The sequence below is a fragment of the Aphelocoma coerulescens genome, chromosome 1 (genome assembly GCF_041296385.1).
Source record: "Aphelocoma coerulescens isolate FSJ_1873_10779 chromosome 1, UR_Acoe_1.0, whole genome shotgun sequence".
Taxonomy (NCBI): Eukaryota; Metazoa; Chordata; class Aves; order Passeriformes; family Corvidae; genus Aphelocoma; species Aphelocoma coerulescens.
Genome location: NC_091013.1, coordinates 2,495,398 through 2,508,035, shown reverse-complemented (window position 1 = coordinate 2,508,035; position 12,638 = coordinate 2,495,398). Strand labels below are relative to the sequence as shown.

The 12,638-nt window shown below is 42.3% G+C and overlaps 1 protein-coding gene across 2 annotated transcripts in view; it reads left to right on the top strand.

Annotated features, from left to right (window-relative positions):
• Positions 1-12,638, top strand: part of HLCS (holocarboxylase synthetase) — a 108,493-nt gene that overhangs the window by 85,076 nt on the left and 10,779 nt on the right. For both annotated transcript variants that reach the window (XM_069010189.1, XM_069010269.1), the window contains 2 exons: positions 10,800-10,867; positions 11,947-12,107. In XM_069010189.1, coding sequence (XP_068866290.1) covers positions 10,800-10,867; positions 11,947-12,107 — 229 coding nt within the window. The remainder of the gene's footprint in view (positions 1-10,799; positions 10,868-11,946; positions 12,108-12,638) is intronic.

The following is a 12,638-nucleotide window of genomic DNA, read 5'->3' as shown; positions in this document are numbered from 1 at the left end:
CTCTCCAGGCTGAACAATCCCAATTTTTTCAGCCTTTCCTAGACCTAAAGATGGTTTAAAGTGATTTAGAATTAGAATTTGACATGCTTTTTGTCAGTATTTGGAAGCAATTCCTGGGTTTGGTGAGGTAATGCAAGAATCAAAGGCATTTTTTTCTTTGATGCTCTTTGGGCTATCCAGACTTCATCCTCCACGACGTGCAGATGTCATCGAGCAGAAAAGTGTCAGGATACCAAAATCCAAGATAAATTTATCTTCCAACCCAAACCTTCTGTGATTCTGTGGTGACCCATCCACTGCCTCTCAAGATAAGAATAATTTGTACAAATTTTGTTGTTTCTGGGCATATTTTAACCTCTCAGAAATAGGAGCTTCCAGCTTTTCTTGCTTGTGAAGAATTTGTATTAATAAGGTTACCTGGGGACCTTTGGAGGGTTTTTTTTGCCCACCCTGCCAAAGGAAATCCCCTGTTTGGGGCTTTGAGTATCAGCTACATTTTGTGTGAGTCTGTGGTTAAAATCCACATTATGATGGCTGTTTCTGGAGCCTGCAGAGGATGCTGTGGCCAGCAGAAAGCAACTTCCTTATTTTGAAATCCATTCTTAATCACCCATGAAATGAACTATTGGGAGTCTGCCTTCAAGCTGGCACAGCCCAGTCGTGAGGGGTTTTCAAAATATTTAGCAACATATTTGGAAACAGAACTTTTCTGTTCTTCATTCAGACACTTTCGAGTGCTGGCTCTCACATGAGAAAAGCGCTGTGGGCTTTAATACTGAATTTAGAAATCTTGTGGTTTCTCTTGGCCCTGGGAGGGATGAAACTCTGGTGCTTGATGAGAGCATTTTTTTGTGTTTTAATTATCAGATATATGAATACAGAGCCAACTGAGCTCGGCTATTGTGTTTATTGCCTTTCTTAACTCACCATGAGAAAGGCAATCATTTTTCTGGACTGTTATCTCTTAACATGATCTGCAACTTGATATCAGGGAAAACAAAAGCTGGAGTCTCATCTGTTCTTTCTTCACAAGGAAATTCTATTTAGGGATGTTGGATATAATGTTCACTGAAGTGTTTTAAAGGAAAAATGACATTGTTCCAGACAAATTAATTCCTCCTCTTAGAGAACAGCAGCTTTTCTGAATCTCTCTTTTCTTTGAAAAATTATATATGGTAAATATCCCATCAGATCTAATAACACCTTTAAAAATTAATATTCTAAACTTTGCTGGGTCTAACCCCAACAGGTCTAATAACACCTTTAAAAAATATTATAAACTTTACTTCCCAAACTATTTCAAATGATAGCTGCAATTTTAGAGCTCAGTTGCCATTTCCTGAGAATTTATTTTAAAAGAGAATTTCCAGAGAATTTGTTTCAGTTCTCACTGAAACACTTTGAAACAAAAAAATACCTTCCCCCCACCCCGTTTCCATTAAATTTTTCCTTGTGTTGATCTCTTACATTATAATTTATATTTACATTATTTACAGTACACATTTCTCAGTGTTACACACCTACTTTTTTATTAGAGAAGGATTAAAAACCTGATATTTTGTCTGTGGGAGTTTTTTGATTAAATTCTGGCCTTATTGACATGGAAGGAACGGGGCGTTTCGATTGCTTTTGCACAGCAAAATGTTCATAATACTTTTTTTTTCCCCCCAAAGATTTCATGTATCACCATTCTTAATGGAAAAAAACCCATGCAAGTGAAATAATTGTGCTTTACCTGCCAATTTAGGAAGCCACAGTTGGGAAAAATTAGGAAGATTTGATTGAATGCCAAGTAATGTGTCCAATAACCACCTTCGTGATGATGTTTGTACCATACATGCCCCAAAAATCAGACTATGCAGCAGCATTTTGAACTTTCAAGATGTTCTGTGTGTATTTTTCAATTAACTAGCAAGAGGTGAGAATTTGGAAATTGAGGCTCACTTGTTTCACCAAGGAAAACAGAGGTAATGGAGAAATTTGCCTGAAATTTCAGTTGTCTTTCACATTTAAAATATTTTTTCAGAAAGAGGGTTAAACTAATGGGCAGGACCACAAGAAATGTCAATGTGAAAACGTGCTGCCTCTTGTTTTAGTGTAGGAAACCTGTTGTGTTTGCCTTCAGAGAGAGGAGGAAAATTAAAATTATTTTTCCATTAGCATTGGACTAAGAAAACTGGGAATTTTCTGCATCCTTATGTTTACATGAGCCACCAGAGCCTCAATTTACAGCAAAATGGATGCTGCAGGCAGAAAATAAAAGAAATTAAAGCAAATCATGGAAAAAATTCAAAGCTTTTAGAGGGTTCTCCTAAGTATAAATTACTTCTGTGATTTTAGCAATTGATGAAACTTTCAATAGTAATAAGATAAAGGAAAAATTATTCCTTTAAATAAGGAAAATAAATGTTATTACTAATTTTTTAGGTCTTTTACAGTTCCTTAACAAGGAATAGATTTTTTTTGTTGTTGTTGAAATGTTTTCATTTTTCCCAGTTTGCAAAGCTTTGGGGAGGATCCTGGAAGAGCACCTCCCACAATTTTTATTTGTGCTCATTTTAATTTCCATGACAAATCCAGTGTCTTTTGTTCTACATTAACCCTGTTTGAGTGGCTGTTTGGGAATAACTTCATCACTTCTCTGGTCAAACATGGCAACTGTTTAACACCCTCTGTGATTTGAGGCAGGAAATGAAGTGATGTCTTTGTAAATTGCAGAGAAATTTTCATAAGGAAATGTAATTACCCAGACTAGAAACTGGCCAGAATATCACGTTAAAAGCGTTGTGTTTGCAAAAAGTCCTCAGCTGGCTTTTTTATCTGAGAGGGAACTAAAGAATGTTGTATAAATTCACCTTCACAACGGATTACTTCTGAGATCCTCGTGTTTGTGATGCCTCACACTGTGAATTAGTGAATCCAGTGCTGATTTAAAATGGGTTTGCCACTTTGCTGAAATGCTTCTTGCTCTACTTTATGGGCTTGTTTTGAGGCTTCCCTCTGACAGTGACCAGATTTGAGCAGTCTTAAGGCATCTTGGAATCATGGAATGGTTTGGGCTGGAAGGAACCTTAAAGCCCATCCAGCCCCACCCCTGCCATGGCAGGGACACCTCCCACTGTGCCAGGCTGCTCCAAGCCCCAATGTCCAGCCTGGCCTTGGGCACTGCCAGGGATCCAGGGGCAGCCCCAGCTGCTCTGGGCACCCTGTGCCAGGGCCTGCCCACCCTGCCAGGGAACAATTCCTGCCCAATCTCCCATCCAGCCCTGCCCTCTGGCACTGGGAAGCCATTCCCTGGCTCCTGTGCCTCCAGCCCTTGGCAATTGTCTCTCTCCAGCTTTCCTGCAGCTCCTTCAGGCCCTGCAAGGCCACCCTGAGCTCACCCCAAAGCTTCTCCTCTCCAGGCTGAACAATCCCAGCTCTGGCAGCCTTTCCTCCCAGCAGAGCTGCTCCATCCCTCTGCTCATCCTGGAGCCTCCTCTGGCCTCTCTCCAGCAGCTCCACGTCCTCCCTGTGCTGGGCCCCAGGGCTGGGGCAGCTCTGCAGGTGGGCTCTCACCTGGGCACAGGGGCACAGGGGCACCATCCCCCCCCCTCACTGTGGGGTTCTGGGCTGGGGCAGGTCCAGCTCTCACCCACAGCACCCCCAAATCCTTCTCCCAGGGCTGCTCCATCTACTCATCCCAGCCTGGACTGATCACAGGGGTTGCTCCATCCCAGGGTCAGGACCTCGCACTTGGTTTTGTTGAACCTTTTGAGGTTCACACCATCCAGTTCCGAGCCTGGGACTCTGCTGAACGGGGATGAAATCACTGCTAGAAGTGGCATCACCACAGCCTGCAGTGGTCTGGATGTTCCCAGTTCTCCCTCCATGCTGTTTTACCTCAGACAGGAAGGGCTGGATCTGGTTTTGAGCAATATGTTTATAACTTTTACTCCAGCCCAAAGATTCTGCTCTTACCATGTTATGATAAATGTATTTCACTGCATTCTGGTAACTCTTCTATTTCTTAAATCTTGGCACTGGAGTTCTATTTCCTAATGAAATCTGTTTCGTTCCCATTTGTCCCATGTTCACTTTTGGCTTCAGGTAGCTTTTTCAAGTCAAGAAAGGCTGTGAATTGAAAAGATTACTTACTAGAGGGGAAAAATGAAATAAATTGTTCAAAACAGGACAAGTTTTTGCTTTTCAAATTAAACATTGAAACAAACTCCTAAATTCTCCTCACATCTCCCATGGAAACGCCCTCCTTTACTGTAACTTTGTGGTCTTGATGATATTCACAGAGAAGCTGATTTACTGAATAAAGAAGTCCTTTAAGTTTGCAGTTTTGGAACATGACCAGTGTGTCTGAACCCAGGTTTCAAATTTTACTGGCATTTTGTTGGCAAACTAATTTTTTGGAGCCCTTTCTTATTTGGGTATGTTTCCTGACACCTCTGCCTGTATGGTACTGTGTTTTAAAATTCTCTTTTTCTTTCTTTCTTTGTAAGAGGAAAAGCCTATAAACATAGACAAAGGACTAATTATAAAATACCAGGTATAGAAATGGAGAGACAAGAAAATGACCAGCTGAAAAATGCAGTGAGCAGGGAAAAAATGAGGATTTCATGGTAGAGTTCTCAAAGCAATTCCACCAGCAAAGCATGAACTATTCCCAGGCCTTAATACCATAATTTAAATCAAGCAGAAGCACATGGGTGGTAGAAAAGAAGTGATTTAGTCCTCCCTTCTCTCCCCTGGCATCTTTTGCTGTTGCTTCCCCTTTGCCAACAGCAGCTCTCATTTATGGAGAGCCAGATGAGAGCTTAGAGCCAGCTGAAAAACAGCTCAGGTGGCTTTGCCCTGCTCACAGCCCTCCTATATCCTGCATTTGCCCTGAAACTGTATTGCTATTATTGCCCTGCTCAAGGATTTACCCCCCCAGCCAAAGGATCTGTGAGCTCCCAACCCACGTCATCCGTTCAGGAGAATATTCCTTGCTGGAAATGTCATGTCTAGTTCAGGACAATCTTCTTTTTGTAGCATTTATTGAGGTGAGGTACAAGGAACCAGCTGTCCAAGGTTGCAGTGCTTTTTTAGCTTTCCCCATGGCTGGGATATTGTAATCCCTTTAATGCTTTTTCTCACTGATGCAGGACTTGGGTGTATCCAAGGAGTTCAAGGAGAATTTGACATTAAATGGCCCTTTCTGTGCTAACTTTGCTGTGGGGAGGAAACCCACTAGAAAGTGAAAGGAGCGATGAATTTTTGCGTTAGAACAGAAGAGTGCATTCATGTCACGGGGTATTCTGGCAAATGTTTTTGCCTGCTGGATTTAGGCACAGTTTTAAGTGAGATTCCTGTCATTTAAACCAGCCTCAGCAGGATTAACAGCTGAGGTGTTCTACTTGTCTCACCTGGGGGGGGTCAATCTTCTGTGAGCCCACAGGTAGCACCTGGTTGTGCATAAAATGCCTCATAGAAAGTGGAGGATGGAGAAATGTAAATATTAAGGCTTGTAAGAGAGTGTGAAAATGGCTTTAGGATCCTACCTGGGAGATGGGATTTAGCCTTGGGGCAAAATCACTGATTTCATAGTTACAATGGCTAATTTCTGACTGATTGCAACCAAACCTAAATGTCTGCTGCAAACACCAGAGATGCCAAGTTTCTGTACCTTTTCTGGAGTCAAGAATCACTCAAAATCCCTGAAGGTCTCTAGTCCAAACACTTTCTTTTAAGGAGGATCAACAATGAATTCTGACCAGCTTGCTCAGGGCTTTTTTCAGTCAGATCTGGAAAAACTCCACATCCCATTCCAGTGTGTGGTTATCCCCACAGTTCAGTGTTATTCACAAGCTGGATGGATGTGTGTGCCATTTCCTCCTATATTCCCTGCCTTCCTTTGCCTATTGGTAAAGACATTAAGGTGTTAAATAGGACAACTCTCAGGACGAACCCCTGAGGATCTGCAGTTGTATCCAGCCCACAGGTGGAATACAGAGCATTATTTTCAATCCCACAATCCAGACACTTTCTGCCCATCTGGTAGGGCGTCAGTGGCTTGGCTTGGATACAGGGGTGCTGTGAAAGAACACCTTGGAGATGTTCTCCCTCTGTCTGGGACTACCCTGCTGTCCTTGGCCACGAGGATGGGAGACCTGGAAGTGCCCTCAGCCAGCACTCTCTGACCCATGCCATCTGCTCTCACCAACTTCATCGAGTCAGGATTTCTCAAGAGATTTATGAGATCAATTCTTTTCTACTGTTGGTGTTTCCTCTTCCCCTCGAGCGCTGTCTGTGTGTGTAAAGTCCTGGAAGACTTTGTTGGTGCAGACCTGGGCAAAGAATTCCTTGAGTAACTCAGCCTAAGGTGCATCCACTGAGCTTTAGCCTCAGTCAGCTCGGAGCCCACATTTTCCTTCTTTATTTTTATCACTTTGCAGTAGAAGTTCTTGTTGCCTTTTTTCTTGCCAATCTCAACTATAATTGAGCTTCAGCTTTCCATTCTCTGGACAGTATTTCTGCATTCCTCCTTTGTAGCACTCCTCCTTGCTTCCATCTTTTTTTGTACATTCTTTTACGCTCTTGGATTCCCTTTTTAGCCAAACCAGACTCTGTTCATGTCCTTATTTTCCTCAGGATTGTGACAGGGTTATTTTTTGTGGGGGAGTTTGTCTGTAAAGACCAGGTTGAGCTCCTTTATCCTTCAAAGATGCCACCCATAAGATCCCATCTATGAGGTGCCTGAATAAACTGAATCCAGGGTTTGTTCATCCTCAAGACTTTCCCACATCCCCCTGGTATGATGGCCTTCACCAGGCTCCCAGTCTGGTGTCACTCACAGAACCTGCTGCTCTGTCACCCACTGGAGTTTGGCTCAATAACAATGAACATTTATTTTATATTTGATAGAATCATGGAATGGTTTGGGTTGGAAGGGACAACAAAGATGATCTAATTCCAACTCCTACCACAGGCAGGGACACCTTCCACTGTCCCAGGTGGCTCCCAGCCCCAATGTCCAACCTGGCCTTGGGCACTGCCAGGGATCCAGGGGCAGCCACAGCTGCTCTGGGAAATCTTTTCCAGGGCCTGCCCACCCTCACAGGGGAGGATTTTTTCCTGATATCTAATCCAAATCTACTGTCATTCATGGTGTCTTCTCCTCTGACTGGGACCCACCAACCCAAATGATTCTGGGATTCTATGATTTGACTAAAATTAAAAGGGGTTTCTTTTTGTGTTGCTTTTGCAATATTCTCTAAACAATCTATTTGAGAGTGAGATTTTCAGACAAGGAACTTGAAGGGAAGGGACAAATGTGGCCATAACTCACCCCCTTGTGCCCAGGTATTTTAACATCTGGAGTGCACTGCTGCCTGTGGTAATGCCTTTGCAATACTGTAACACAGCAGGATGCTTTAATGAGAGTTTCAACCTTAAACCCACAACATCAATGAAATTTATAGTTGTTAACATTATTCAAACGTAGTTTCGGGGGTTTCAGTTCCCATTTTATGTTCATGTAGGATGAAAAGTCAATGTGTTGGCTGGCCAGAGTCCTCCTTGCACTTGGAATTTCTATAAAATAATTAAATATTGCTTATTACTCTTGAAAGCACTCTTAGTATGCACTACAGAGTGGGGAGGAGGGTATTTGTATAAAAACTTGTGCTAGAACCTCTCTCTCACTATTTCAGCTGCTTTAATGTTCTTGAATGCCAAAAGTGCCTTGCTCACATTTTGGAAAATACCACAAAAATGTTCAAGAAAAGGAAAAATTTACTTTAAATTCCAGTATCATCTTCTATGATCATAGAGATGCCATCTGATATTCTTCCAGATGGGTAAATTTATCTTCAGACATTTCATGTTTCCATAATCTTCTATCTCATTGTGGTCTTTGGAATTAATACACAGAGCAAGACAGTTAAAGAGCACAAAAAAAAAAAAAAGAACGGAGAATTTCTTGAGGGAAAAAATTTCGGGGGGAAAATGCGGTGAGCACTGTGATTAAGCCACTCTGCAGAAAAATGAAATTGTTAAGTCTGCAACTGATTAAGTTGAAAGAAAAGAAGGGAAGTCAATATGTAAAAAAGTGCACGTACAGTTAATCTTTCTGGTAAGGAAAATCCGAGTTGTTTCTCCCAGAAAAGAAAAAAAGCCCCACCAAACTAACAAGCACACACCATTTACAGAGCTCTGAAGTTGGGGTAAGGCAGGCAGGAGGCTGTGGGAAGATTTTTATTATCATTGGCTTCATGTTAGTTCCAGCACCATCTCAGGAAGCAGTAAAAATAAATCTGTGTGTCTCTTGCTCTATCAGTCTGGGAATTAACAACTTCCCTGTGTTGTGTCCTTTAAAGAATTTCTTCATGACCCTTAAAAGTCCAGCCTCAGTCTCTCCATGTAATAAGTTGTTACCTGCTGCCAAGTCTCCAAGAGCTGCATCATCTGTTCTCCAAATTGTGTCTCTCTGGTGTAGAAGCCTGTGTTTTGGATTCCTAATTAGCTTCTTTCCCGCTCTGTTTATTTTCCTCCCCTCATGGCAGCACATGAGGGTTTTTTTTAAATTTTTTTTCATTATTTAAAAACAGATACGTGAATGGAGAAGCAAGAGAAATCAGTGTGTTCCAACAAAGCCTGTAATCTCTTCCTAACTGTGCATCCAAACTTAAATTAGATTTTCATGTTGTAAAACCATGAACTTGGTGTTGTAATCAGGCTGCTCCCAGAAGACAGGGCTGAAGTCTCCTGAGCTTTGGGGGATTTTCTCCCTGAGGGGCCGGAGTGTGTCCAGAGAAGGGAACAGAGCTGGGAAGGGGCTGGAAAACCCATCCTGGGAGGAGCAGCTGAGGGAGCTGGGAAAGGGGCTCAGGCTGGAGCAGAGGAGGCTCAGGGGGGACCTCACTGCTCCCCACAAGTCCCTGCCAGGAGGGGCAGTGAGGGGGGGTCGGGCTCTGCTGCCGTGTCCCAAGGGAAAGGAGGAGAGGAAATGGCCTCAAATGGCACCAGGGGAGGCTCAGGGTGGAGATTGGAAACAATTTTTCCCTGCCAGAGTGGTGAGGCCTTGGGATGAGCTGCCCAGGGAGTGGTGCAGTCACTGTCTCTGGGAGTGCTCAGGAGGAGTCTGGATGTGGCCCTTGGGGACAGGCTTTGGGGTGCTGCTGGTGCTGCTGGGGTGGCACTGGGTGATCCTGGAGGGCTCTGCCAGCCTTGGTGATTCTGTGATTTAGTGATGAGAAGAGGTAAAATTTCCTGCTAAAGGTGGTGGATAGGTGTTCCTGGTCTCAGCTTGTTATCCACGGTGTGCAAAGGACACAGTTATCAAGGTGTGTCTCATGGAAGGTGACTGGCAAAGAGATTTTCTGGCTGTTGGCCTTTGATGGCATCTCCCTGACTCAGGAATAATGTGGGAAAACTTTGTGGAGCCTGTTACAACTCCTGCTGGTTTGTGTGTCCCTGCTCATGGCAGGGGGTGGAACTGGATGGTCTTCAAGGTCCCTTCCAACCCAAACCATCCCAGGATTCTGTGATTTGTCATTAGCAAAGGCCTTTGTGATCCAGACTTTGCCTGGGCCTCCTGTAACCTGCAGTTCTGATCATCATGAAAGCGAGTCAGGCATTTGAAAGATGCTCTGAAATCTCTGAGTTTCTTGCATTTTGGTGCTGCCACAGTCCCAGCAGTTGCTGATGTCCCATTTTTTAGCGTGTGGAGTAGCAGGGGTGGGTGTTTCCTCATCTTGTCACCAGCACAGACATTGTGTCCATGGGACACTCACAGCTGGTCCTTGCTGCCCATGGACTTCCTCGATTGCAGAGCTTGAAACACCCCCCAAACCCATCTGAAATTCAGGGGAAATCATTTTCAATGGTGCTTTTTTCTCTGATTTGGGCTGCTCTTACCCTTGAGACAAGATTGCTTTTACAGGAATGAACAACATCATGTTTGTGCCTGTGGGAGAAGCAGATTTGTGGGCTAGACATCACTTTTTGGGCTTACCTCACAGGCAGCATCTTGAATGTGTTTTATCTCTTAAACAACTCGTCCTGAAAATGTGAAATGGAGGAGGATCATGGTACAGTTCAGATCTGTTTTAAAGTGGCTTGAACAAAGTTCTCACAGTAGGGTTTTTTCTTCTTTTCTTTTTTTTTTTTTTTAAGTGTAGCATTGACTCATTTGGTGGTGTTAAAGTGCACTTTCTACTTATCCCCAGAGAAAAGTTAGTATTCTTTTAAGTGAAACTATTTTAAAAGCAGAACACAAGCCTAAAATAAGCCAGTGTTCTCTAGAGCTCTCAGAAGGTGTAGATTTATTTACTGTAGTTAAATCATAATTAGTTCTCAGGGGATAGTGTATCTTTTAAACTGCTTTATTGCCACCATATTGGTTTTCTAAATAATCAGAAACTGCTGCTCTTATATTTTGTAGTATGAACAAAAATTCCCTGTAAGTAGAAACAAATGTTTAGAATTGCTGGTTGTCACTTGCTGAAGATGGGGACTCCAAAAAAAGGAGCACTTCAGGAAAAAGTGAAGAAATCCAAAACCTGTGTTATCAGCACTTAAATGAGCTATGGCTCTGACATATTTCAGTCTAACAGATACAATAATGTTTTACATTATCATTTTTCAGGTAATCTTTTTTTAATATTTAATGGGTTTGGGTCAGGACTAAATGTTCACTGAAAAAATGGAGGTGCAACGTTAACATAAAATATTACCTGATATTTAAGCCTTGATTTTCATGAATGTAGCTTAGTGTTGCAGCTGATAAGCATGTGGGGTTTTTGGTTTTTTCCCCTAATTGGCAGGTTAATGTTCGAGTTGCCTGAGGAGATGGGTTTAATAGCAGTGGCTGTTCGACAAACACAAGGGAAAGGTGAGTAAATTTCCTTATTTTTCTAATAAATGTGTATTAAAGTCACAAAATAGGACATTTTAAGATGCATTATGAGCATTTTTGATAATATAATCCATGGAATAAGCATGTCCTCTTCTCCTCCTGCTTAAACTGTGGATTCAAACTCCAAACCCAAATGTTAACAAGAGACCAAAGTAAACATTTTCAGGATGTTTGGTGGCTCTTGCAGAAATGATTTAGTGGTCTCCTGGTTCCTGCCAAGAAAGTTTCACCAGTCACAAAAACTGCCATCACTACACTCAGTGTAACACAAGTCAGAGCTCCAAATTAAAACTAAAACTGGGTTAACTGGAACAAGACTGGGGCTTGACTTGCTCTGAGATTGAGTCTGCAGGACCTGCCTGAGCAGATAAATGTAAGCAAGTCGTGTTTCTTGCCCAGAAAAATGCTGGCACTTCTTTGAAAGCCACATTTATTCTACTGGAAGAGCAGAGTGTGGGGCCCAAGAAGCTTTTCCGAGCACAAATCCATGAAAAGATGATCTCCTGGCTTTCAGTGCAGGATGGTTCAGAGTGTGGATGCATTTCTGGATACACACAGAGCATCTTCACAAATGCTTCTCCACTTGAACAAAGCAAGATCTTTTGAAATGTGTCTGTCAGCAGAGACCAGGAAAATCCTGGAAGCAGGGGATTTAGGACATGCTGGGAAATCGAGTAGCAGCTTGTACATTGGAATCACAGAATGGAATTACAGGATGGCCCAAGTGGAAGGGACCTTAAAGATCATTTTGTTCCACCCCCTGGTGCACCTTCCACAAAACCAGGTTGCTTGGAGCCCCATCCAACCTGGCCTTGAACACTTCCAGGCATGGGAATATTAAAAAACTTCCAGGTTTTTTGAAGAAAAAGCTTTGCACTTTAACCCTTTTCCTTTCAAACTTAGTTTGGAAACTCCATTAAAGGATTTCTGGTAGATTCTTGGATGGATACCTTTAAATCTTTCTCTTTAGTTGTTATTTACATTCACAAAGTGATCTCTTTTTATAAATATTCTTTTATCGAGTTGAAGTTACCTTTTTTCCTCTCCCTGCCCAGGTCGTGGTGGAAATGTTTGGCTCAGTCCCATGGGCTGTGCCCTGTCCACTCTGCACATCTCCATCCCTCTACATTCCAACCTAGGCCAGAGAATTCCTTTTATCCAACACCTGGTGTCCTTGGCAGTGGTAGAGGCAGTCAGATCAATACCAGGATATGAGGTATGTCCTTCTAATTTATCTCAAAATTCCTGCTTCCATTTTCATTAAATTCAGATTTTAGCTGTGTCTTTTATTTACAGAAGGCTGAATGCATAATGCAGCATTCAGCACCGAGGTAGTGGTAAACTTCACCTTGCTAATGTTTGATTATTGATATGTTTGAAGAAATCTCATATCCATATGTTGAATATTTTTTTACTGAGCTGATCAAGTGAACTGCACTCATAATCTTATGAAACTTAAGCCTCAATCCTCAGCAGTAAAGAAAAAGTCCATTTTGCTTGCCCAACAGCGGAGTTAATTTGTTTTGATTTTGAAGGAGAAGAAGGAGGAGGGAAAAATGAATAAAACTGACAAATCCCTTTCTGCTTTTTTGTTGGTGCTGTTTCAGTGGTCACTTTATCCCTTTTAAAGGATTTTTCCAACCCTTGTTTAAGGTTGAAAAACTGATTTCTAAAGCAAGAACTTAGGAGAATTGCTCTCGAGAGGGAATCAAGTGTCCTGTCATCAGTATTAAAATGAAGAACCAGT